This window comes from Populus trichocarpa, chromosome 15 (genome assembly GCF_000002775.5).
Source record: "Populus trichocarpa isolate Nisqually-1 chromosome 15, P.trichocarpa_v4.1, whole genome shotgun sequence".
NCBI lineage: Eukaryota > Viridiplantae > Streptophyta > Magnoliopsida > Malpighiales > Salicaceae > Populus > Populus trichocarpa.
In genome coordinates, this window is record NC_037299.2 from 12962075 (window position 1) to 12989726 (window position 27652).

The 27652-nt window shown below is 36.6% G+C and overlaps 1 protein-coding gene across 3 annotated transcripts; it reads right to left on the minus strand.

Moving 5' to 3' along the window:
• Positions 1-1602: 1602 nt before the first annotated feature.
• On the minus strand, positions 1603-26720 carry LOC18110537 (uncharacterized). Of its 3 annotated transcripts, XM_052447373.1 has the most exons (5): positions 26266-26719; positions 24246-26172; positions 4859-4968; positions 4135-4236; positions 1603-2061 (listed from the first exon to the last, which is right to left on the minus strand). In XM_052447373.1, exons 2-5 carry the CDS (start codon positions 26131-26133, stop codon positions 1789-1791), a joined length of 2373 nt encoding a protein of 790 aa, XP_052303333.1. In that variant the 5' UTR covers positions 26134-26172; positions 26266-26719; the 3' UTR covers positions 1603-1788. The 3 variants fall into 3 exon arrangements, with proteins under 3 accessions (XP_052303333.1, XP_052303334.1, XP_006388857.2); XM_052447374.1 differs by having other exon boundaries at positions 24246-26720; XM_006388795.3 differs by lacking the exons at positions 1603-2061; positions 4135-4236; positions 4859-4968 and adding exons at positions 21164-21628; positions 23701-23781 and having other exon boundaries at positions 24139-26172; positions 26266-26712.
• Between the last annotated feature and the right edge of the window lie 932 nt (positions 26721-27652).

Here is a 27652-nt window from a genome sequence, read left to right on the forward strand (position 1 = left end):
AGCAAAACAATCTAAAAATATTAAAAAATATATTAATTTAAAATAAAAAATCTAAAAACACTTTCGGCACTTAGTAAAATGATTTTTTTATATAAAAATTCATCCAATACTAATGATTACTTAGCATGGCCGCCACTGATAGGGGTGAGAATAAAAACTAAAATATTTATTAAGTTTGAGAAAATTAAAAATTTTAATTAAAAAAATAAAGCTGAAAAAAAAACCTAATTAATCAATAAAAAAAACTAAAAAATTCCAATATTGTTTGGTTTTGGTTTTAAAATTCTAAAATCGAATGAGCCAGACTAAACCGATTCAACCAGCTCTTTAAAAAAATATAAATATCTGATTTTCTTCCAAACCCTGCACCAGACCAAAAGGGTAGCGGCCCCAGCCAGCCGGCTCGTTTCTCATTTCTGGTCTGTGTTTTACCTCCTCTATATAGTGTCTACGCAAGCCATCTCTGCTGGCAAATAATTAATTACTAGCCATTCCCTTCTCTTCTCTTCCACTCTTTTTATTATTATTATTATTATTATTATTATTTGCTGGTGAGTTTTCCACTCCTTCCTTGGCACTAAAGATAGCAGTTTACAAGGATGAAGAAACTTTAAATCAATTGCGTTTTCTTTTCTTCATAGACAGAGTTTGCTTTCTGTTTTAGGGAAGGAACACTGAACATCATTGCAGTAATGAGTCGTATCTTTTGACTTTATTTCTGGGAATACGATGTTCCTTTTTCCTTAAGAATTAATCACAATACTCCTTTCTCTTTATATATATAGAAAACAGTAAATTTCACTCTTCGAATTTATTACAAATCTGCAGATGATCAGGAAATTGAAGCAAAACGCATAAATTCAACAAATTCTTTGTTTCATTTTAAATCTGCAAGGACAAGTTTGTGTCAGCATTATATTTAATTGAGATTACAACTAAAGCTAATAGAAACTAGTTTTTTTTATATATGATTATAACTAAAGAAAATTCTGCATTAAGAAAATATAAAGAGCTTCGTATCTGTCGTAGCATCAATGCAAGGACAATGGTACCGAATCAACAATTTAAATGACAGTGATGGTCATTGTAAGGTCACTTGAGATACACATCAAATGTCATGCAAACTTAATTACCTAAGATGTGAATTTTCCATACCACTGATAAAAGCACTTTGTTTGAAAATATTCTGAACTTTAATTTCTCAGTAGCTAGGCATAATAATTTATTTGAAAGAGATAGAACTAATAAAGTGATTGAGAGTGAAAACAGGGTGAAAGTGCCACTCTTCTAGCCCCTGTAACTGGACATGTCACTCCACAAACTTTGTCAAGAGGATTATCAACCTCACATTAAACTCTATCCGACACTTAAAAACAAATGAATCACTGTTTACATACTCTTAAATTGAGATATTAACCTCATATAAACTTTTCAATTTTTAAATAAGTACCTGAACTAGTCTAAGAAGCTGAATGAATCATCATAAGCACATGATGATGTGATGGCTCTTCCACAAATCTACAATTAGTAAGTTGAACCCCTGGTAATTACGTTTCAAAGGCTGACAAAGGGATTATAGTCCCTACCCAACAGCTTGAACAATTTAAAGCAAATGTAAATTATAAATACAATTAAACACAATCACTAATTAACAGCCATCAATGCAATTTTTTAAATACATGCATGCAAAATGAAGCCCAACGGTAGTACTGTTGCCAATAGGAACTTATTTAAGTTAATTCACTTAAATAATTATATATGGACACAATATAACAAAAGCTATTACTCTTATTCCATGCTTAAACTGATCTCATTATTTGATGGTGGTTGACCAGTCCCTTGATCATCTGTTTGTGCTAGCAAACTTATTGGAAGTGAATCAATTCCTTGTTGTGGAGCTGATGCTGTTAAATAAGATCTTAATTGCTCAAGCTCTCGCTTTTCACGCTCAAGCTCTTGATTTTTATGCTTAAACTCTCGCTTTTCACGCTCTCGCTCTTGCTTTTCACGCTCAAGCTCTCGTTGTGTGTCTGCTACAATCTTATTAAGTTCTTTCAACTCCTTCAAAATAGCAAAATTGTTAACTTGACATGAGTAATTAACAAATTTTTGATTAATCTATGCAAATTATTCATATTTAAAAATAGAAATTAGGAGTCTCATGAATTTCAATTTAATTTCTCGTTGCAATAAATATAGAGGTAATCTGACTAATTTCCTGATATTAATTGATTAAAACATGCTACCTAATTAAGTACAGTCTTGTTTTATATACATGTATGTTGTTCAAAGTGCGCAAATTAAGTACATCATTGTTCAAGAGAGTGTTTGGAAATGTTATAATGATTGTTTTTAAAGTGATTTTTATTCAAAAATATATTAAAATAATTTTTTTTTATTTTTAAAATCAGCACATCAAAACCAAAAAAAAATTAATTTGAAATAATTTTTTTTTGAAAATATACTTTTAAAATATAAAAATAAACAAGGTTTAAATAAAAGAATGTGTGGTGTAAAAACTTATGCCACACTAGATAAAGAAAATGTGCTTAAGGTATTTCTGAAAATAAAACAACACAACGTGATTATGGCATCAAAAATAGCTTATAATATTAAGATTATTAATTAGACAGACTATTAAAGGCCTTGGACATTGAATTTAGCGGAAGAGAAAGAGAGGCAAAGTGTAAAGCATGGAAAATTGACTAGTCTTAAATTTTTCCTTTCCTTTGAAAAAAAGGGAGAAAACCTCGTAGGATAATAATTCAATAAAAAAAAATACTAAAAGACAATAATGATTTATTGACACATGTTTCTATTCATTTGAGTAGTATTTTTACTCTTTTATTCTTACAACAAAAATAATTATGCTTGCAATTAGGGGTATAATTGCCTTTTTCCAAATGATTCATTAGTCATTGCAAGATTTATTGGAGATAAAATAGTCCGAACATGTTTCTTTTGCTATAATGTAATAACTGATTTGTCCTTGAAAGCAAGAAAAATTAGGCTTCCAGCAAGGGTCTTTATTGACTTTCCCAAAAACAAAAATGGTGTTTACATTCGTATCCTTGGAGGAGGAAAAAAAATAGCATGGGTAGAGGGGTTTCTTAGTCTTTTTCATTTTTTAAACAGCAAAATTACCTTATAACCCTTTGACTATGAAAAAATTAAGACTGTATAGCTCATGATCAATCTTTAAAATCTAATAATAGCCCGGTGCACAGTAAAATACGGGCCATCTACCTCGTTTTTTACTTGAGAAATTCATTTTATCAAGTATAAAAAATCAAAAAGGTTGGAGACGATAATTGCACTGACTTCTAAAAGTTCTACCTTCCATTATTTGAAAGGAGATACCTATGGGTGTACTTTTGTTTAATTTTCATTGTAGGTAATACAATCAAACGATTTGGATATGAAGATAGGTAGGGTATATGACCTATATATTGGATCTCCATTTTTTAATTTACATGTATATTTAATTATTATATATATCATTTAAGATTAATTTTGTGAGATAATTAAGTGTAGAGTATTTTGATTTTTTTTAAAGGACAATAAACTCTCTTTAATGGAAATGTACCATGCAAAGAATCGTATGAATCTTTATCCAATAAAGATAAGTATGGAAAACTGAAAATTAGCTTTGATGGATGTTAATGCAATTATAGAATTAATTTAGAAGCAATCCTGAAGGGGAGAGTTTAAACCTTCACTGTCATCCCCAATCACGGTGCCTTTAATGGTGATTTATCAGTGACTTAAAATGAATATATTGAATAACATATATGATATACAAAAATATTATTTGGTAAGTTTTATTTTTGTATTTATAGATTAATTAATGTTCTGCTTATACTCCTATAATTTAAAATTTTCAATATTATCCCTCTAGTTTTAAAATTACTAAGGTTACCCCCTAATCGTTAAAAAGCTTACTGTTTAAAATTGGCTTTTGAATTTTTCTTTTTTGGGAATGTTTTTATGACATATAATAACATATATGGGAATATGTGAGAGGAAGTAAAAGAGAAATGTAAGGAAAATTGAAAGTTTTGATAGTTATTTAAAAAAGGGAAAAAATGGAAACTATAAATTGAAAGGTAGTATTGAGATGGAAGTGAAACATACCTCATCGGCACTCGACTCTAACATGATTTTGTCTTCAATACCTTTCAAATATTTCATTTTAGCCTGGAGATATTCATGATCCTTCTCCTCCTTCTCGATTTTCTTGAAGATAGCAGTGAAGCATCATTTAATAATTTATTGTAAGAAATTCAATTAGTCATCGGTTAATAAAAACAAAAATATAAAATTAATCATTTATTTCAAATTTTTCTTAGGCACGAAGGTATCAGTATTGACTAGACTCGTTCACAATCCGAGGATCATAAATGATAATGGATATTTAAGGTATAATTAATATCATAAGAACACTTCGGTGTAGTGCCCATCTACTTACTATAAAGAAAGATTGTGATTCCTTGTCTAATTCTAGAATAACACGTGGTATTTAGCAAGCTATTGAGATAATATATTATTTTATTTTATTTTTCAAGAATTGAAGCTGATACCAAGATTGATTTGATGTAATTTAAAGTTAGAAATTTGATTTGGCAACATATAACAAGTAGAGTGTTGCCGGAAACATAGAATTAGTATAACCTCTTATTAACCATCATCCAACCGTTTTAAATTAAATGACATCCAATTAAAATCACTTTATTAATAAAATGAAGAAAACGAAATGAAAACATTCAAATGGAAATAATCTGATTTGTTATTTTATTCTGACGCCTAAAAAAATGCAGTATCTATCTACGTACTTGAGAAGGATTTTTGGTATACTTACCTTTGTCAATTCAAAAATAACAGGGGGGCCGTCGAATCCATTAATATCGTACTGTGCGCTCAAGCCAAGATGTAGCATGAGAAGGGAGACATGAGTGAGTAACTCTCCACCTCTTCTTAGTTGATGAGTATGTTCTTTCCATGGACAATGAGCTGCTGCATATGCAACCATTTCTACCCAAACTTCATTTATCATCCTCCGTCGCGCCTCAGATTCCAATCGCAGCAATTGCCTGGCGAGCCTTTCCACACCACGTAACACTGACTTTTCTGTTTTCCAGACACTTTGAAACCCTCTATCATCATAAACACGTGATACACTGTTGTGCAATTCCCGCAAGGTACGTTGATATTCCTCATCATCAGGACCACGATCTTTTAGACCCCACAATCCTCGCAAGGTACGTCGATATTCCTCTTCATCAGGATCACGATATTTTAGACGCCGCAATTCTCCCAAGGTGGGTAGATATTCCTCATCATCACCGAATCCTTTAGAGAGCATATTTGGTCTTATCAGCAAAAGATACATCATGTATTCAGATAGGCATCTGCTTGTTTCATATTCTGTGGAGACATTACTTCCATCTTTATCAACAAGATAACAAATCTCTGTTGCGAGATGCCAGACAAGAATGCTCCGACTGAATTCTACTTCAGTCGTGCACCACTTGTAGTCCCGTAACAGTCCCTCTCTTTCTAGCACACCATCTCCCCTCTGACCTATTATTTTACTTCTGTCATTCTTATCACAGACATTAAAATCTTCCTTAATCTTCTGAGCTTTCTTTCGAAGATGTTCGAAAATAAGACCTTGTAGTCCAACATTCAAATCTTTCCTATTCACATGCATCTGCCTCATCATTTCATCGATTCCCAGCAATTCCAAGCAGAAATGTGGCTCGCTTTCGAAGGAAGAGCTTATCAGGTTATACTGTGATATGGATCTCGACCACCTCTCGCTTCTAGTTAACTTCCTTATCAGAGAATAAATTGCACCAGTCAGGCCGTTCTCTCCTTTATAAATCAACCAAATCATTGTCCAGTCAGACAAAACAAGGCATAAAAAAGCATATAACTCGAGAAAAACAGCGGCCGCAAACAATAAATACGTAATTGCAATGTTGGTCGTTGAGTAGTCATGCTTGTCAATCTTGACCTGGAAGGTAATGAACGCAGTAACAGAGAGCAGAGAGCTGATACAGCGAAGAATGATTCCGCCACGGGAGTAAATCAGAGGCGCTTTAGTATAAAGCATATCATATATCAATCCAAGCTCAGCCTCTACCACCTTGAAGGCACCGTCTGCTGAATTTTTGGAAATCAGCTCCCTGCTACTTATTAGTGCAGCAATGCCAGGGACAAGATCCTGCATCACAAACTTGGATGTATATGAAAAAACACAAGCTTGAAGAAGATAATTTTCCTGGAGATCTTGTGGAGGAGTTTCTGATATTCCCGTACGATGATAAGAATCCCAAAAATCTCTGAGAGCAGAGTTTTTCAAACTCTTGGAGCATGAAGACCAGAGCACCCAAGTCCTCTCTGCGTACTTTGCAATGCCAACAATGAACATTGGGATCGCTATGAATGTGAGGATACCGCTACCCCAGGACCTTGAGAAGACATAAAAAGCCACTATGACTTGGACTACAAGACCAAGCAAATGCCTTAACCACAACTCGTTATCTTCAATCGAGTATGCAGTGATTGTGTCCGGGCCACCAAGGTGCAGGAGTAGAAAAGGTGCCCAAAATGCCTGGATGGAATTGTTTGCTTTCTCTGAACCGTCACCTGATGAATCTCCTTGGCTCCTGGCTAGATTACCCAGGGCAACAGTTGCCACCACGTCTGCTGATAGGTATGCAGACCAAACGAGAATCCTGATCCAGCTTCTGCCACTGGTCTTTCGACAAGACCCAAATATGATGAGGATGGTTTGTAGTAAGAGACTAAGCAAAACCATTCCTCGAATCTCCCAATTGTTCCATAAATTTAAGACTTCTTCAGGCAATTTTTTAAGCATTGTCATCTTTTCCTCAACTGTGGAAACTACTTCTCTCGATGAACCCTTGAAAAAACTATTTTGTAAGATGGAAAAGTAAATGTGGATATCTTTGAAAACATCTCTTAAAATGAATAGCGAAAGGGCTCTTATGTGAAAAGAATTCTGCAGTAGATTTTGGGTAAGGTATCATAAAATAGGATTTGCTGCATATTGTTGTTGCAGCATGCAAAGAAAAAGGTATGGGATGCATTACAAATTAATATTTGGAAGTGAATTCCGGGATATATCTCCTTTAACTTAAAGCTTGCATTACCAGCTTTTGCAAACCAAGTTACATGTACAAGCAAGAATTTGGTACCTGTCATGGGTACAAAGCAACGAAGAGATGCTAAATAGTAAGGAAGAGATGCAAAATAGTAAGAAAGAGATGCTGCCAGAATGAAGAGACTTTAAATTAGTTGCTTTCCCCCCTTTTTCTTTTCTTGATAGACAATAGACATCGCTTTCTGGACACTCAAAGAAGGAATTCTGAAAATCAATATGATGTTTGAGCACTAAACTTCCCTAAATATTTTTCGTTTAACTAAAGCATGTTTTATAATAACATATCTAATAATATAAGATACCTTTAATTTGTGGTAAATATTCATTTTAAATGCAGGCCTATCACATAAATAAAAGTATTGATTGATGAGTTTAAGAACTGAAATTGAAAGGACAAAGAGATGGCCAAATTTAGAAAAGAGATGTTGGTGCAGTCCAAACCGGAACACTGTTCGGTAATTGGGTTGTATCTAGAGCTGTAGATCTCGGATTTAGGTCTACTTTATATGGATGGAAATGTAAGACATAGGCCTACAACTTTTAGAGGAGCTCAAGATTTAAAAAGACCATTTTCAAGTCCAAATTGTAGCAACAACAAAGAAGTTTGAATCTGTCCTGCAGCCCGAATACTGTTCAGTGTTTGGCCCATATCTGGAGTTCTAGAAGTCCAAATAACCTCTATTTTTTTTTTGGAAAGCTGAGACAATTTCCTACAACTTTCATGTTTTCAAGTGGTTCCAATTCTGACGTTATCAATGATGTTTTGGGTAGACAAACGAAGATAAAGATTATCAAGAGTTGGCCACCCACTCATCAATTAGTCATCAAATCAATAATTCATAATTTTGGCCTATAAAAGGAGGTATTTGCCATGCATATAGGCATCTTGGTCTTCAGATCAAGATCATGCTTTTGCTTTCTCTCTTTGTATTTTTGTAATGCTTAAGTTTTGCTTTCATTAATATCTTGTTCATGCCTTTCATTTCCTTTCCTGTACTTAGTTAACTCTTATCTTATTTATATTCTTATTTTGTTTATTTATTTTTCTTTCTTTCATTATGTTTGGTTAAGTTTATTATGTCAAGGTGAAAAGGTTATACTAATGGTGTAAAAATAAGTATAGTATAAGCTTAATGTTGCTACCCAATTTTTGACCCATGTTTTGATAAATTTTCAAAAAATTCCAAAAATAGCAAAAAACATTGAAAATCCAAAAAATACATTTTTAATACATTTGCATCGTTTTTAGCATTTTTAGCATCGTCTCAAAAGAATTTAAATTTTCAAAGACATTTGGAACACGTTCAACTTTTAACGCGTTATTTTTAAAATCATTGATTTTCTTCATTGAGTCGACGTTGATATTGCTCGCTTTCAAAAATACAAAAAAATAAGAAAAATCAAAATTTACCAAAAAAAAAAGAGGAAAAGAGAAGAAAGGAAAGGTTGAGGGACTAGTTTGAAAACCTAGCAAAACTTTTCCTATAAATACCATGCTATACTGATTTTGTGAAATGGGGGGCATTTTTGACAACAAAAAAAAGAAGAAAAAACATAACCCTAAAAAAAAAACCTAATCTCCTTCTCTTCAAGGGCTGCCGCCGCCCCCCACACCCCCCGGTTGAAAATTTTCCCTTACCTTCCAGCCCGTTCTTCTCCCACCGAACCAGCGACCACTCCTCCTCTCCCTGCTCAGCGACTCCATTTAGACCCGCAGCCGTCCACTTCCATTTTTCTTCTTCCCTCTCCGTCTTTCCCCTTCTCTCAGCCGCCTGCACAAGCCTCCATTTTCGCAGCCGGTTCTCTCCCAAACAGCCGGTCTTCTCTCCTCTTCCAGCCGCGCACTGATCCACTTCCTCCCTCTCGGCTACGGCAGATTTCCTTTCTCCTCCCCACAGCTGCTCCCTCACCAAGCCGTTCAGCCTCCATCTTCCCTTTTTCCAGCCGCTGACCAGCCTCGACAGCTTCTCCACCGTCACCTACAGACCCACAAGACAGCCCCGTTCTCACCAGTGAGCCAGCAGCCCACACACGGCAGCGCCGGGGCAACACTTTCGTCATCTCCTTCAACCGGTCAGCAGCAGCCCCGTTCTCACCAGTGAGCCAGCAGCCCACACACGGCAGCGCCGGGGCAACACTTTCGTCATCTCCTTCAACCGGTCAGCAGCAGCCCTTCTCCAGCAACGGCACCCACAGACCGGCCACCAGCAGCAGCAGCCGATCTCCTTCACCGCCGGTCGCCAGCCTCCAGCACTCCTTGCTGCCAGTACATGGAACAAGGGAGAAGAGGATGAGCAGTAGCAGCTGATCTGCAACGAAGCAGACCCAAAAGAGGCCGTGACAGATCTGAAAAAAAGGAGAGCCGAAATTGTTTGCGTTGTTGGTTTACTTTGCAGGTGACTGGGAGATGCACCGCCGGTACGGACGAGAAGAGGAGAAGGAGACGATCCCGATCTACTAGCTTGCTGGTCTTCACCGGCGGCGGCGCGTGGACCCACGCGCCGCCACTGTTCCTGCGGCACTGTTCCGGCTTGCAGAAGTCCTTCCCTGCAATTTCTGGAGTTTTAGGGACCATTTTTGTAATTTGTAAATTATGTAATGTAATTTTTGTTTAGTGTTGAAATTTTTTTTTTAATTTGTAATGTGGATGTAACAAAGAAAAGAAAAGAAAGAAAAGAAAAGAAAAGAAAAAGAAATGTTTGTGTGTGTTTGTTTTTTTATTTATATTATTGAATTATAAAAAAAAAGGACAAAAAGAATTAATTGTTAATTTAAATATGGTTAAATATCTCAAGGACAAATAAAATCAAGTTGTATTTTCCATGAAAATATAAGAACAAGTTTCTATATATATTCGGGGATTTAATAACTGATTTATTCAAGCCTTAGAATTTAATTAATATTTTAAATTTTCAAATCACATCAGAACACAAAGCAGCTTACCTCAGGTAGGGTGTGTTAGGGTGCTAATACCTTCCCTAACCACAACCAGTCCCTTACCCGCAAATCTCTGATAAGACCAGTACATCAGGTTTCCTAGTAGCCCTCAATAAATTACTAGGTGGCGACTCCAACGAACCAAATTCAAGCAAGCAAAACGCAACAACGATAAAATCGCCAGCCGATGCCGCGCGGATGATTTTTTGACGTGCGACAGAATGACGACTCCACTGGGGACAGGTAATGTTTTCAACATTATTGGACTAAGCTTTGTGTATTTGATGTGTTTATGTTTTTGCATTTTTGTCTTGTTTTATTTTTGTTTTATTCTTGCATTTTGTAGAATTGTCTCATGCATCACATATTTTAATTTTTTAAAGCACACACAATCTTCAGGTTAGGAGGGGGACTAGCAGCTTGCCTTATGACTTGAGCCAAGGTTTAAGTTTGTGTAAACCCCAACTCTTTGCTGAGTGTTTAGACTGATAGTGATTGGTACATGTGCCATCCCACTATCTGCTGAACCCCTATATTGTCTTTACAAGGGCGATCACTGGGACAGCGAGAGACCCTTTTTAGAGACCAAGTAGTAAACCTACCTCTTGTCTCACTTAAAGATTAGAACCTCCCGTTAGGATGTATGCTTCGTAAATAGTTGTTTTGCATTTGAGCAAGCCCTTCTTGAAGCATCTTGAATTCAGGACTTGTGGGTGACCCAATGGTCGTCACTCAGAAAATTTTCATTGTAGAGTTTGGGCAAGAATAAGATTCTTGTTTCATCATACAAGAGTTACGACCATATGTCACCCCTCGAAGGGCGAGTTCTTCATATAGATTACATGTTCATACATTTATCATGCATGTACCATGAGGAAAAATAGGTTCCCCTGTCCGAGGTTTGCTACACGTGATTGAAAAAGATGATGGAAATGAAGAAATATGTTAGATAGAGGCTCATTATCACAAAGAAAGTTGAGAGCATTAAAGGTGAAGTAGCTAGGCTCAGATCTGCCTGAACAAGTGTTGAGCATCAAATGGAAAGGAAATGTCTGCACAGTTTTCTGTGGGAACACTGCTCGTCCACGTCCTATTGAAGCTGCACCTCTCCTTTTCAGTCATGAACCACGACAACGATGCCTTCAGTCATAACTAATGACAACTTTTGTTCTCGGTCAATTGCCCTGTTAATTGTTCATCGCCTCCACATCTTTCAATGGCACCAAATAATTGCTAGCCTTATGTGCATGATGCATTAGCCTTCTTTGAGGTTACCCTCACTGCGAGCTTAATTCCAGTTCAGCAAAAAAAAAAAAAACAAAAAAAAAAACAAAAAAAAACAAAAAAAAAAACAAAAAAACCATGATTAGACACTGAACTTCAATGTGGCAGAGCTCTCTCTACAAAAATCTGTTTATGGCTCTGCAAGTTGGGAAATGCAAGAGGGGATTTATAAGTTGCATATGTTATAAAAATCTCTCATCAGTTTCAGCACAAAGACACCGTGGTAGGTTGAAGAGTCAGACCTGGTCTGAAAAACATGAGCAGACATCAAACTTCTACGTTGCAGAGCTCTCTCTGTAGAGATTTGTTTGGGGATCTGCCAGTGGGGCATGCAAGAGGGGATGCACTATTTTCATATGCTATAAAACTTTGTCTCATCAGTTTCAGCACCGAAACACTGCAGTAGGTTGAAGAGCCAGACATGGTCTGAAAAACATGAACAAACACCAAACTTCTACGTTGCAGAGCTCTCTCTGTAGAGATTTGTTTGGGGATCTGCCAGTGGGACATGCAAGAGGGGATGCATTATTTTCATATGCTATAAAACTTTGTCTCATCAGTTTCAGCACCGAAACACTGGAGTAGGCCGAAGAGTCAGACCTAGTCTTAAAACATGAGCAGTCGTCGAACTTTGACGTGGCAGAGCTCTCTCTACAAAAACCCGTTTATGGCTCTGCAAGTGGGAAATTCAAGAGGGGATGTAGTAGTTCCAGACAATGTGAAAAGTTACCCCACCAGTTTCAGCATCGAAACACTGTAGTAGGCAGAAAAGCCAGACTTGAGCTAGAAAACAGGAGCAAATATAGAACTTCACCGTGGCAGAGCTCTCTCTGCAGAAATCTGTTTGTAGATCTGCAAGTGGAGAATCCAAGAAGGGGTGCAGTAGTTTCTGATCATCTATAATTTTCTCTCATCGGTGTTAGCTTGAAAATGCAAAAGAAGGGAAAAGAGACAGACCTCGGCTGAAAAATAGAAAGAAGATTGAAACTTCAACAGAGCAGAGCTCCCTCTACAGGTGTCTGTTTGCTGCACCGTCAGTGAGGAATCAAAGAGGAGACAAAGGAGTTTTAGATTCATCAGGTTCTCTTCCAGTTTTGACAATGTGTGATTCCACACGTCGGTAATGGCAATGCCACATGTTTCTGGGCACTGCCAAGATTACCAAGCTATTGAAAGGTTTCCGACAACCCTCAACCAACCACAACAACATTGAAATATTAACATGAAGTTGTGTGTATTTCCAAAAGAATTGAGCTAGCTATCAAGAGAGGAAAGATTGAAGGATCTACCATGGATTCCTTAACAGTGATGAGAGTTGAATCAGAAGATGACTTTCAATTGAGAAACCTCAGTCATTTTGCCTAGTCAGGTCTTGCCATAACATCAACTGCTTAAATGTCTTTGCCAATATTGACATTCATCTGCCACTCAAGTTTGTCGACCAGCATCTGTTAGATTCCACACTTGTTGCACCCACTTCGATAAATTGCATGCAACCACCGTGGTATAATTCAAACGAGATGTGAATATCATGGTGGGTTCTTGGGCCATTTTAGTTGGACAGATGCAAGAGTTTCAAGAATCAAGCCGAGTTTGTGAAAGATGATGTCATCAATCATTTTGTCACCGGAACATCATCAGAATAACAAGTGATTGAAGTTGCTCGGCGAAACACAAATATGGCCAGAAAAGCTGATCCAAGAATGGTGCTGAATTGTCCATCATTTTATTGTGGAGTTGTCATTCCGCATTTTTGTTTTGGGGTCACATCTCATCCTTGAATGAAACATGTATTTTCTTTGTCTTTTTGTTGTTTTGAAATCAAGAGATGCTTCTTTCAAAGGGTATTTTGACAAAAATATTTTGTTGATCAAACTCCAACATACAAAATTAAAGCTAGTCAATCCTGAAGATTAAAAGTGTTTTGATTGCGGAAATGACTTGATGCTTGAAAATGACATGAGGTGACCAAACAATTTTGAACTTATACCTCCTGAAACTGAACCACGCATCATATAACTAGTTTTAGCAGTATGCATAATGACATGTAGCGGATTCAATAGTTATGGACTCGAATCATGACTCTTACAAGTTCTAATCATTACAATGGATGAGGTCAAAATTTATCGATTCTAACCGACCTTGCTTGAAATGAGAAAAGGCCATCTTTGTTATCCTTTCACATTTCTTGAAATATTATCCCTTGCAGTCCCCATTTGAGCCTGATAGAATATTTTTTCAAGAAAACCCTGACTAGGATCACACCCCGCACTGGGGGCAAATAAGAGAAGACAAAAGTGAAAGAGAAGGCTTAGAACAAAAGTCCAACGTTTGAGAGAGAGTTAAAAGAAAGAAGACCTAGACTAGGGGCGTGTTAGAAAACCATGAGAAATGATATGTGAAAGCCATGACCTTTGGCATCCATGATAAAGCCCTGAAGTTATCAGTTGATTGAGATTGGTTATTCATCAAAGAAAAAGTTGGATTTGCATAATGACCTATGTTAAGAGAATTCTGATATTTGAGAATAACAAGGTTAGATGTCACTTCCTCTACTATGACAACAAGAGAAAGAGAATTGATGAATAGTTAATGTTGATCCTAAGTCTTTGAAACCCTCAAACACCTTTTGAGCACGAATTTTCCTTTCTTTCATAAGCCATGAACCATAGCCTGCATTACGTGCTGTAAAAAGCCCTTTTTAATCAAGTAAGCAATTTGAACCGATAAATGGCGCTCTCAAAACTTGAAGAGCTTTTCCATAAGAGTCATAGCTTCATGGATTAAGCTACTTGTTATTATGCATGCTAATAAAATTGGTGCCAAAAAAGAAAACAATCTTTCTTGATGAATCCTCAAGTTTTGACTTGAGCCTTTTGTTTTCCTTGAAATTCACAGAAGGTCACCTCATCGCAGACCATCAAAAGATATACCCAAGATTAAAGATTAAAACTAACACAAAGAACCATGAAAAAAAGTCATTTTAATCTTACAACGGGTCATTTCTGTTTTCAAAATACAAGATAATCAAAGGACTACATTGAATAGTGTGTTGGGTCTTTGACCAAAGAAGCTTGAATTTCAAAAAAATACTTTCAAAAACAGACATCTCTTTGATTTTATTTCAACAATTAGACTTGAATAGACATGACCTTTGAAATATGAGATTTGATTCCAGAACAAGAAAGATTGTCGAACAAAGAAGAACATCGATTGAATTTGCAAAATCCCTGACAGAAATGACATCAACACTTCTCGAAACTCTTTGAAAAGTTGACCACCTGGGGGCAATACAGTGGATCCTGAGAAGGAAAACAAGCAGTATTCAGATCAGCTGGGGGCAAAGAAAAATCAGATGATGAGTCGTCAAAGTCCATCAAAGTTATGTTTAGCATCTGACAATGACAAAGAAAAACTTGTTGAGTATAAACAGATGAACAAGCATTCAGATCATTACTGGGGGCAATGTTGTTCAAAGACAGTCAGTGATTTAGTGAACTTCAGCAGCAATTGATGAGCAACGCTGCACTTGAAGGACATTTTATTATCTTCATCTTGGGGTTACCCTTTGAAACATGGCTATGACAGATGTTATCTCATAGTTGCATTAGAATGAATGTCAGAAAGATGCACCCACCAAGACTGACTGTGGGACCATTTGCTGTGAAGCTCAAATGCACACTTCACCGCATGAATATGGGTGATGAACATCATTGATGATGCCAACGCATTTCCTTTCATGATCTGATTTGACAAAGCTGAGAGGAATCCATGGAGAATAACACTGAGCATACAACCATGAGCCTTTGTACTGCAAGCTATGAGATGCATGTCTGGATGATTGGATAGTTTCAATGAAGACTGGTGATAACATATACTTGAAGAGTATTGTTTCAACTGGGGGCAAGTTCATGACTGGTTGATCATCTTGATGGGTGTTGGCATGATGCACACAACCAATCAGAAGATAATTTTCAAAAGAATCCAAAAAAAATCCTTCATGATGAATCAAGCAACACCACACTTGGGGGCATGGTCAAGCTTGATAAACAGCGAGAGCAGTAATCGTCGTGGACAGCCCGAGATGGGCACTGCACTTACATTTGAGTGGAAGGCTAGCACACGAATGAGCCAGTACATGGGAAGAGCAAAGAAGGCTTTGGTTAGCAAACAAAGGCACCCTATGACGATGGATCATCAAGGGGGTAACCTACATTTCACATCAGGTAAGGATGCAAGCATGTCATCTAACCTCAAAGCATTGCACATACTTGTGATTTGTTACAGAAAGATCCTCAATGAAGTCCAGCAAGGTTGTGGACAAAGAAAGAATCATTGAGTTGATGATGAAAGAATCGGTTAAGATCCTGGAACGAGAAGAGAATGAGATGAACCCTGCCAGTAGGAGAATCTCAAAGCAACGAGGAGGTTAACCCAGTCATCAAGGAGTCTTCAAGTCAACCTGCAACCAGAAGGTGCCAAGTTTCTCAGCCTTGTCCTGTCAGGACTGCTTCAACCAAGTCTTTTTGCCAGGTAAGTCACATTCTATCTTTGGGTAGGTCACCCGTAACAATGAGACCATTTTTTTGAAAAACAAAAACATCATTTTTTCTGGGTAGGTCACCCATCACAATGAGACCACCATCTTCCATTTGGGTAGGTCACCCATTATAACGCGACCACTTCACATTTTTTCTATCCTCCATCTGGGTAGGTCACCCATAATAATGAGACCACTTCACATTTTTCTCATCTTCCATCTGGGTAGGTCACCCATTATAACACGACCACTTCACATTTTTTCTATCTCCCACCTGGGTAGGTCACCCATTATAACGCGACCACTTCACATTTTTTTTCTATCTTCCATCTGGGTAGGTCACCCATTATAATGAGATCGCACTTCACATTCTTTCCACCTGGGTAGGTCACCCATCATAATAAGACCATCATTCATCTGGGTAGGTCACCCATCATAATGAGACCATCATTTTCCACTTGGGTAGGTCACCCATCATAATGAGACCATCATTTTTTCTGGGTAGGTCACCCATTAGAATGAGACCATTCTCCATCTTTTTTTACTTGGGTAGGTCACCCATTATAATGAGGCCATTCTTCCCCCTGGGTAGGTCACCCATAAGAATGAGACCACTCTTCCCCTTTTCCACTTGGGTAGGTCACCCATCACAATGAGACCATTTGTTCTGGGTAGGTCACCCATTAGAATGAGACCATTCTCCATTTTTTTTACTTGGGTAGGTCACCCATTATAATGAGGCCATTCTTTCCCCTGGGTAGGTCACCCATAAGAATGAGACCACTCTTCTCCTTTTCCACTTGGGTAGGTCACCCATCACAATGAGACCATTTTTTATGGGTAGGTCACCCATTAGAATGAGACCATTCTCCATCTTTTTTTACTTGGGTAGGTCACCCATTATAATGAGGCCATTCTTCCCCTGGGTAGGTCACCCATAAGAATGAGACCACTCTTCCCTTCTTTCCATTTGGGTAGGTCACCCATCATAATGAGACCATTTTTCACATTCTTTCCACCTGGGTAGGTCACCCATTACAATGAGACCACTTTTTACACATTTTTTTAGTCTTGATTTAATGAGGTCGCCAGATGGGATCTCATGTAGCTTTGGTTAAAGGAAATCGCCAGATGGGATTTCAGGTTGACCGAGTTACACACTTATTCTTTGTTTTGGTTTAATGAGGTCGCCAGATGGGATCTCATGTAGCTTTGGTTAAAGGGAATCGCCAGATGGGATTTCAGGTTGACCGAGCTACACACATTCTTTGGTTTTGGAAAAGGAGATCGCCAGATGGGATCTCAAGATAAGAAAAAAAGAGAGAAAGAAAGAAGAAAAAAAAAAGAAACATTTAGAGTTTTTCTTTACAAAGCTTACTATGCGAAACATTGAGGAGTTTCGCTTCGTAAGCATTGTAAAGAGGGGGCATCTGTTGCTACCCAATTTTTGACCCATGTTTTGATAAATTTTCAAAAAATTCCAAAAATAGCAAAAAACATTGAAAATCCAAAAAATACATTTTTAATACATTTGCATCGTTTTTAGCATTTTTAGCATCGTCTCAAAAGAATTTAAATTTTCAAAGACATTTGGAACACGTTCAACTTTTAACGCGTTATTTTTAAAATCATTGATTTTCTTCATTGAGTCGACGTTGATATTGCTCGCTTTCAAAAATACAAAAAAATAAGAAAAATCAAAATTTACCAAAAAAAAAAGAGGAAAAGAGAAGAAAGGAAAGGTTGAGGGACTAGTTTGAAAACCTAGCAAAACTTTTCCTATAAATACCATGCTATACTGATTTTGTGAAATGGGGGGCATTTTTGACAACAAAAAAAAGAAGAAAAAACATAACCCTAAAAAAAAAACCTAATCTCCTTCTCTTCAAGGGCTGCCGCCGCCCCCCACACCCCCCGGTTGAAAATTTTCCCTTACCTTCCAGCCCGTTCTTCTCCCACCGAACCAGCGACCACTCCTCCTCTCCCTGCTCAGCGACTCCATTTAGACCCGCAGCCGTCCACTTCCATTTTTCTTCTTCCCTCTCCGTCTTTCCCCTTCTCTCAGCCGCCTGCACAAGCCTCCATTTTCGCAGCCGGTTCTCTCCCAAACAGCCGGTCTTCTCTCCTCTTCCAGCCGCGCACTGATCCACTTCCTCCCTCTCGGCTACGGCAGATTTCCTTTCTCCTCCCCACAGCTGCTCCCTCACCAAGCCGTTCAGCCTCCATCTTCCCTTTTTCCAGCCGCTGACCAGCCTCGACAGCTTCTCCACCGTCACCTACAGACCCACAAGACAGCCCCGTTCTCACCAGTGAGCCAGCAGCCCACACACGGCAGCGCCGGGGCAACACTTTCGTCATCTCCTTCAACCGGTCAGCAGCAGCCCCGTTCTCACCAGTGAGCCAGCAGCCCACACACGGCAGCGCCGGGGCAACACTTTCGTCATCTCCTTCAACCGGTCAGCAGCAGCCCTTCTCCAGCAACGGCACCCACAGACCGGCCACCAGCAGCAGCAGCCGATCTCCTTCACCGCCGGTCGCCAGCCTCCAGCACTCCTTGCTGCCAGTACATGGAACAAGGGAGAAGAGGATGAGCAGTAGCAGCTGATCTGCAACGAAGCAGACCCAAAAGAGGCCGTGACAGATCTGAAAAAAAGGAGAGCCGAAATTGTTTGCGTTGTTGGTTTACTTTGCAGGTGACTGGGAGATGCACCGCCGGTACGGACGAGAAGAGGAGAAGGAGACGATCCCGATCTACTAGCTTGCTGGTCTTCACCGGCGGCGGCGCGTGGACCCACGCGCCGCCACTGTTCCTGCGGCACTGTTCCGGCTTGCAGAAGTCCTTCCCTGCAATTTCTGGAGTTTTAGGGACCATTTTTGTAATTTGTAAATTATGTAATGTAATTTTTGTTTAGTGTTGAAATTTTTTTTTAATTTGTAATGTGGATGTAACAAAGAAAAGAAAAGAAAGAAAAGAAAAGAAAAGAAAAAGAAATGTTTGTGTGTGTTTGTTTTTTTATTTATATTATTGAATTATAAAAAAAAAGGACAAAAAGAATTAATTGTTAATTTAAATATGGTTAAATATCTCAAGGACAAATAAAATCAAGTTGTATTTTCCATGAAAATACAAGAACAAGTTTCTATATATATTCGGGGATTTAATAACTGATTTATTCAAGCCTTAGAATTTAATTAATATTTTAAATTTTCAAATCACATCAGAACACAAAGCAGCTTATCTCAGGTAGGGTGTGTTAGGGTGCTAATACCTTCCCTAACCACAACCAGTCCCTTACCCGCAAATCTCTGATAAGACCAGTACATCAGGTTTCCTAGTAGCCCTCAATAAATTACTAGGTGGCGACTCCAACGAACCAAATTCAAGCAAGCAAAACGCAACAACGATAAAATCGCCAGCCGATGCCGCGCGGATGATTTTTTGACGTGCGACACTTAACATGGACTTTAATGTTTGATACTAACATGTTTTATATTTGTTATCTTATTCACTCTTTAATACTTTGCTTGTTAAATGACTAATCTAGATTTATGTTGTATAACACTTGGTACAACAAATGCTTAGCACTTTCATAGCCTATATTGTATGGTATAACCGACACCTGAGCTATGAAAGGAACTTGATTTGTTGTTAACATAAGTTATAATCATGAATGCCAAGATTTACAAGTATTAGCATTAATTGAATAAGATAACTAATGTAATCATGTTAACAATTTATAATTTGATTGGAACCTTCTTTGTGTGTGGTTTCCAATTGAATAATAAGAGTTTATACTATACTTGTTTGACATACCATTAGTGGATCTCTAACCTTGACATTTGTTATTATTATTGTTTAATCATTACATTAATTTTTCATTTCAAAGTTCTCATCAACTTCTTCTTCTTCTTCTTTATTACTACCACCACTACTACTACTACTACTATTAATGTTACCATTACTATTACTATTATTGTTATTATTGTTGTTGTTGTTGTTGTTGTATTATTGTTATCTATAATTTATATAACTAACCTCCATGTGGTTCGACTCCAGTCTTGCCGGGTTATTTATTACTTCGACACTCCTGCACTTGGGAGAAGACATCAATTTTTTAGTCGTGTCACTAGTGTCTACTGTCTACGCAAGCCATCTCTGCTGGCAAATAATATTTAAAAATAGTTTATTTAACTTGAAAGGAATAGCTAGTTGTATTCTAGATCTATTTTTTAAAAATTACTGATTTGAGTCTCACAAATCTTAGAGCTATTAAAAGCTTACATGTTCGTTAACTTTAAGACCCGTGGGACTAGTCGAGGTGCGTGCAAGCTGGTCCGGACACCCACATTAATCTAAAAAGAAAAGAGCACTTTATTTAACTCTGAAGGGTGTAGCTTAATTGATCAGATCCTGAGTTTGTTCTCCAGAGATCATTAGTTTGAGATCCACAAACCTCAGGGCCACTAGAGGCTTACGTGGTTGTTAACTTCATGGCCCGTGAGATTAGTCAAGATGAACATAAGCTGGCCCAGATACCCATGTTAATAAAAAAAACACTTTATTTGAAAATATTATGAAACATACAAGAACTAATAAAGTGTTGGACAATAATGAAAAACATGGTGAAAGTGTCACTCTTCTACCCCTGTACCTAAAAACATGGTGAAAGTGTCACTCTTCTACCCCTGTACCTGGATATGTCACTGCATTAATTTTGTCAAGATGATTATCTAGTCCATCTAAGAATGTGTAAACTCTATACTACTGTAAAATAGAATTATATCTTTGTAAATCAACCTCATATTTTATTGGATTTCGGCAACAAAAATCAATTTCTCTTCATAGACTTTGAAAATTGTTGTAGTATGTCTATCCTCCAAACTTGTTTAAGTCTTATTATGTTCTTCTTGAGATCATAAGCTTGTGAGGTGTTAGCGCCATTAAAATATATTGCAGCGATAGCATCCCATTCGGCTTTCGCCGTTGTAAATATGATGCAGTTACTTTGGATCCATTGAATTAATAACCATCCCTTCACAACTGCGTTTTCTATTCTTCAAAAAAATCCCTATAATCTCTCAAAAAATCCTCTGTCGACGACTCCCACCAACAATAAGCACATGCATGATGATGTGGTGGCTCTTTCACAAATCTGTAATTAGTAAGTTGAACTGCCGGTAATTACGTTTCAAAGGCTAACTAAAGGATGACAGTCCACTAAACAGCTTGAACAATTTAAAGCAAAGGTAAATTATAAATACAATTAAACATAAGCACTAATTAACAGCCATCAATGCAATTTTTTCAATACATGCATGCAAAATGAAGCCCAACAGTACTGTTGCCAGTAGGAACTTATTTAAGTTAATTCACTTAAATAATTATGGACACAACATAACAAAAGCTATTACTCTTATTCCATGCTTAAACTGATCTCATTATTTCAGTGAATCCCTTGATCATCAGTTTGTGCTGCCAAACTTCTTGGAAATGAATCAATTCCTTGTTGTGGAACTGATGCAGTTAAAGAAGATCTCAATTGCTCAAGCTCTTGATTTTTACGCTGAAGCTCTCGATCTTTATGCTCAAGCATTCGTTGTTGATGCTCAAGCTCTTGATTTTTACGCTGAAGCTCTCGATCTTTATCTGCTACAATCTTTTCAAGTTTTTTCAACTCCTTCAAAATAGCAATATTGTTAACTCGATATAAGTAATTAATAAATATTTGATTAATCTATGCAAATTATTCTTATTTAAAAATAGAAATCAGGAGTCTCATGAATTTCAATTTAATTTCTCATTTCAATAAATATAAAGGTAATTTGACTAATTTCCTGAAATTAATCGATTTAAACTTGCTACCTAATTAAGTACAGTAATCTTGTTTTATATGCATGCATGCATGCATCCTTCATCATTAAGTTCGTTGGGAATTTTTATTTTATTTTTTATTCTTTTGTGAATATGATTTTTCTTTTCAATTCAATATTTGATGATATTTGAGATTTGACCATCAATGTTTTGATTTCTAATTTTTTATCCTTCACTTTTTTTAACAAGTTTTAATTTTTATTCAATTTCATCCTTACATCCATAATCTTGATTTTTTATTTTTTTAAGATTTGGTCATCATTCTCTTGGTTTTTATTTTGGATTCATTTGTTAATTTTTTTTTCAATTTTTCCATTTAATTCAGAATTTTTGTTTATCTTTTTAGTTTTTTTTTCTTTTCAAATGAGGTCCGTACTCTCTCAAATGCCTTTTCTAATCCTTTAAATTTTTTATTTCATCATTCGATATTTTATTTATAGGAATTTGGTCTCCTTGGTTTTTTTCTATTTTTTCTATGCCCTACCCAGGAGTAAATTTGAGACAATTATGGGGTCACATGTTGAGTGGCTTGACTTGAGTGAACCCAAGTCAACTGAATTTTTTTTGTGGTATAAAAAAATTAAAATGATATCATTTTAAATAAAATAAAAAAGGAAAATAGTCAATAGGTTTTGACCCTATTTTGATTGGATTTTCCACGGGTTAACCAAAGCATGGTTCAACCCACGTTTTTGGTTGTCTTACAGTTGATTAATGTTCCATAGGTTTATTTGATGATTGTTATTTTTTTATTTTCCTTTTCAATTAGTTTTTTTCTATTTGATGATCCATGCAGGAGGTTTATTCGGGTAACCCAGGTTTTTTCTAATGTCTCTTTTTCATCCTTTTTTATTTTTTTCTTTAAAATTCAATTATTTTGACAACTAAACTTTTTTTTTATATTGAGTTATCATATCCATTTGATTCTACTCGTGGGTTTTGACAACCGTATTTGTTTTTGCTCATGCTTTGTTTTTTAATATTTTTTTCATTGATTTTTTTCTTATTTTATTTTTCTACATTTTTATTCTAAGGGATTAACTGTCATTATTGTTTTAGCTCTTTTTCTAAGTTGTTGAGTCTTGGATATTTTTTTTGTTCTTTAAAATCTAATAACAGTGCTTGGACATTGTTTTTTTACACTATAAAAAAATTAGCCCAGCCCACAGCAAAGCATCAGCCCACAGCAAAGTGTGTGCCTTATGTCTGGTTTGTTACTAAAAATAAATTCATTTTATCAAGTATAAAAAATCAACAAGGCTGGACACGATAATTGTACTGACTTGGAAAAGCTCTACCTTTCATTATTTTGGGTGTACTTTTGTTTTCATAATACAATCCAACAATTTGAATATAAAGATAGGTAGAGTATTATATATCTGACCTATATATATATATTGGATCTCCATTTTCGAATTTACATTTATATTTAATTATTATTTATATTATTTAAGAATAATTTTGTGAGATAATTAGTGTAAAGTATTTTGATTTTTTTTATGGACAATAGACTTTTTTTTAATGAAAATGTACCATGCAAAGAATTGTATCCAATAAAGATAAGCATGGAAAACTAAAAATTAGCTTCGATTGATGTTAATGCTATCCTTATACTCATATAGCTTAAACGTTTTCAATATTATCCATCTAGTTTTTAAAATTACCAATGTTACCCTAATCGTTAAAAAGCTTACTGTTTAAAATTGGCTTTTGAATATATATTTTTTTTGGAAATGTTTTTAAGCAAATAATAACATCAATGGGTGTATGAGAGCGGGTATATGAGAGGAAGTAAAAGAGAGATGTAAGGAAAATTGAAAGTTTAAGGTTTTGATAAATTGGAAGGTTTTAAAGTATTGAGATGGAAGTGGAACATACCTCATCGGGGCTCGACCCTGACGTGGCTTCAATACCTGTCCAATATTTGTATCTAGCGAGGTCATATTCTTTTTGCTCCTCCTTTTTGTTTTCGTTGAAGATTGCGGTGAAACATCAATCAATTTATTGTCAGAAATTGAAGTAGTTATCAGTTAATAGAAGCAAATATCTAATATTAATCATTTATTCCAAATTTTTCTTGGACACGAAGGCATCAATATTGACTAGGCTCATGATCCACATGGATTAATAAAATCACTTTATTAATAAAATGAGAACATTGAAATGGAAATAATCTGATTTGTTATTTTATTCTGACGCCTAAACAAATGTTGCCGGAAACATATAATTACTATTACTTATGAATTTCCAAAATAATGAATTAAACAAACATATATAAATTGAAATAATCTGATTTGTTATTTTTGGTATACTTACCCGTGTCAATAAATCCAATTCTTTATATTCGTTTGCATTAATTTCGTACTGTGCGGTCAAGCCAAGATGTAGCATGAGAAGGGAGACATGAGTGAGTAACTCTCCACCTCTTCTCAGTTGATGAGTATGTTCTTTCCATGGACAATGAGCTGCTGCATATGCAAGCATTTCTACCCAGACTTCATTTATCGTCTCCCATCGCTTCTCGGGTTCCAATGAAAGCAATTGATTGGCGAGCACAATCACACCGACTAGCGCTGACTTTTCTGTTTTCCAGAGAGCTTGAAATTCCTCACTATCATAAACACGTGATTCACTGTTGCGCAATTCCAGCAAGGCACGATGTACCTCCACATCATAATCATCACCATGATCTTTTTGATCCCGCAAGCCTCGCAAGGTACGTTGATATGCCTCATCACCGAATCCTTTAGAGAGCATATTTGGTCTTACCACCAAAAGATACATCATGTATTCAGATAGGCATCTGCTTGTTTCATATTCTGTGGAGACATTGCTTCCATCTTTATTCAGATAAGCATCTGCTTCTTTCATATCAACAAGATAACAAATATCTGTTGCGAGATGCCAGACAAGAATGCTCCGACTGAATTCTACTTCAGTCGTGCACCACTTGTAGTCCCGTAACAGTCCCTCTCTTTCTAGCACACCATCTCCCCTCTGACCTATTATTTTGCTTCTGTGATTCATATCACAGACATGCAAATCTTCCTTAATCTTCTGAGCTTTCTTTTGAAGATGTTTGAAAATAAGACCTTGCAGTCCAACATTCAAATCTTTCCGATTCACATGCATCTGCCTCATCATTTCATTGATTCCGAGAAATTCCAAGAATTTAGGTGGCTCTCTTTCAATGGAAGAGCTTTTCAGGTTATACTGTGATATGGATCTCGACCACCTCTCGCCTCTCGTTAACTTCCTTATCAGAGAATAAGTTGCATTAGTCAGGCCGTTCCCTCCTTTATCAATCAACCAAATCATTGTCCGGTCAGACAAAACAAGGCATAAAAAAGCATAAAACTCGAGAAAAACAGCGGCCGCAAACAATAAATACGTGATTGCAATGTCGGTCTTTGAGTAGTCATGCTTGTCAATCTTGACCTGGAAGGTAATAAACGCAGTAACAGAGAGCAGAGAGCTGATACAACGAAGAATGATTCCGGCACGGGAGTAAATCAGGGGCGCTTTAGTATAAAGCATATCATATATCAATCCAAGCTCAGCCTCTACTACCTTGAAGGCACCGTCTGCCTTATTCTTGGAAATCAGCTCCCGGCATCTTATTAGTGAAGAAATGCCAGGGACAAGATCCTGCATCATAAACTTGGATATATTCGAAAAAACATAAGCTTGAAGAAGATAATCCTGCTGGTGGTCTTGTGGAGGAGTTTCTGATATTCCCGTACGACGATAAGATTCCCAAAAATCTGAGAGAGAAGAGTTTTTAAAACTCTTGGAGCATGAAGACCAGAGCACCCAAGTCCTCTCTGCGTACTTTGCAATGCCAACAACGAACATTGGGATCGCTATGAATGAGAGGATACCGCTACCCCAGGACCTTGAGAAGACATAAAAAGCCACCCCGACTTGGAATACAAGACCAAGTAAATGCCTTAACCACAACTCGTTATCTTCAATCGAGTATGCAGTGATTGTGTCTGGGCCACCAAGGTGCAGGAGTAGAAAAGGTGCCCAAAATGCCTGGATGGAATTGTTTGCATTCTCTGAACTGTCACCTGATGAATCTCCTTGGCTCCTGGCTAGATTACCCAGGGCAACAGTTGCCACCACGTCTGCTGATAGGTATGCAGACCAAACGAGCATCCTGATCCAGCTTCTGGCATTGGTCTTTCGCCGAGACCCAAATATGATGAGGATGGTTTGTAGTAAGAGACTAAGCAAAACCATTCCTCGAATCTCCCAATTGTTCCATAAATTTAAGACTTCTTCAGGCAATTTTTTAAGCATTGTCATCTTTTCCCCAACTGTGGAAACTAGTTCTCTCGCTGAACACTTGAAAAACACAGTTTGGTAAGATGAAAAGGTAAATGTGGATATCTTTGAAAAAATCTCTTAAAATGAACAGCGAAAATTAAAGGCTCTTACGAGAAAAGAAGAGGTGCAGATGGAGGAAGACAATGAACAATTCTGAAGCCTTCTGCAATTCTGAAAAAAGCACAGCCACCACAATTCTGAAGCTTCGATACCACGACTAGCGTTAAAACCCACCAAAAATAGTAGCAATAAGAGGTGCAGATAGAGGAAGACAGAGAACAACCACTGCCGTTACCCACATCAAATTATCGTCATGAAGTCTTCCTCCTTCAGTAATCGATTAAATGCAATATGATTTCATTAAATTTGGGTTTTTTTTTTTTATTTATGAGAGGTTCTTGAGATGGGTTTATGTTGGATAAGTGGATTTGAAGGAATCTGGAGAGGGAGAGAGTACTTTACTAAAATTTTCTTTTAACTATGAATTATTTTTCAAAGGAACTTTTCTAACAATAAACATAAAAAAGTTTGGATTCTATAGCCGTAGAGTCCAAACGGTAAGAAGACATTGACCATATAAATAGTTGGCTTTGCACTGTTCCATTCTACACTTTACATGGGAAAAGGATAGCGAGAAAGGAAATTGGCATCATACCTCAGTGGAACTTGACAGGACATGTCTGTATTATCTCTCAGATATCTATCAATGGCCTCACGATGTTCTTCCTCTATTTTTGTTGAAAATTGCAGGCCCACACGCAAAGCCTTTAAGCGCTGAGACAATACCTGGTCTTTTCCTCCTTTTTTTTTTTCTAAATGTTTTTTTTTTAAATTAATGTCTTTTCTTAATATATGTTTTTTCAGAATGATTTTTAAATTTATATTTAAATTAAAAAATATTCTCTTTTTTTTCTTCATTTAAATAGCAATTATTTTTTATTATTTTGTATGCATTTAATTTTTAAAGAGATTATTTTAATTCATATATAATTGTTTTTATGTTTTAAATAACAAATATTTATTTTTGGATAATATTTCTAATATATATAACCTTGCATAATTTTTTTAATTCAATCAATTTTATGTTTGTCTATTTATATTAATTTTTGAATAAATAAACATTATGGACAATGAAAGGCACTGCCTGCTCGGATTAGCAGATGATCTCCTGCCAATATTGCATAATCGAACTACTTTAGTTCCCAGCTCTCTTAAACTTCTGCTTGGTCCAACATGTCTTAATTTCATCACAAGAAGCCGCTTTGGGAGTCGCTTATTCCAGCATCGACTCTATACTCACCCCCGGCATAAGAACAAGCAAGTCTTGCGATTTGAACGGCATGCAAAATCGCTTTCACAAACCATAGTTACATGTACAAGTAAGAATTTGGTACCTGTTATGGGTACAAAGCAACGAAGAGATGCTAAATAGTAATAAAGATAATCAAGAGACTTTAAATTTGTTATCTAGGCTTTGGTATCAAAGATTCTAATACCA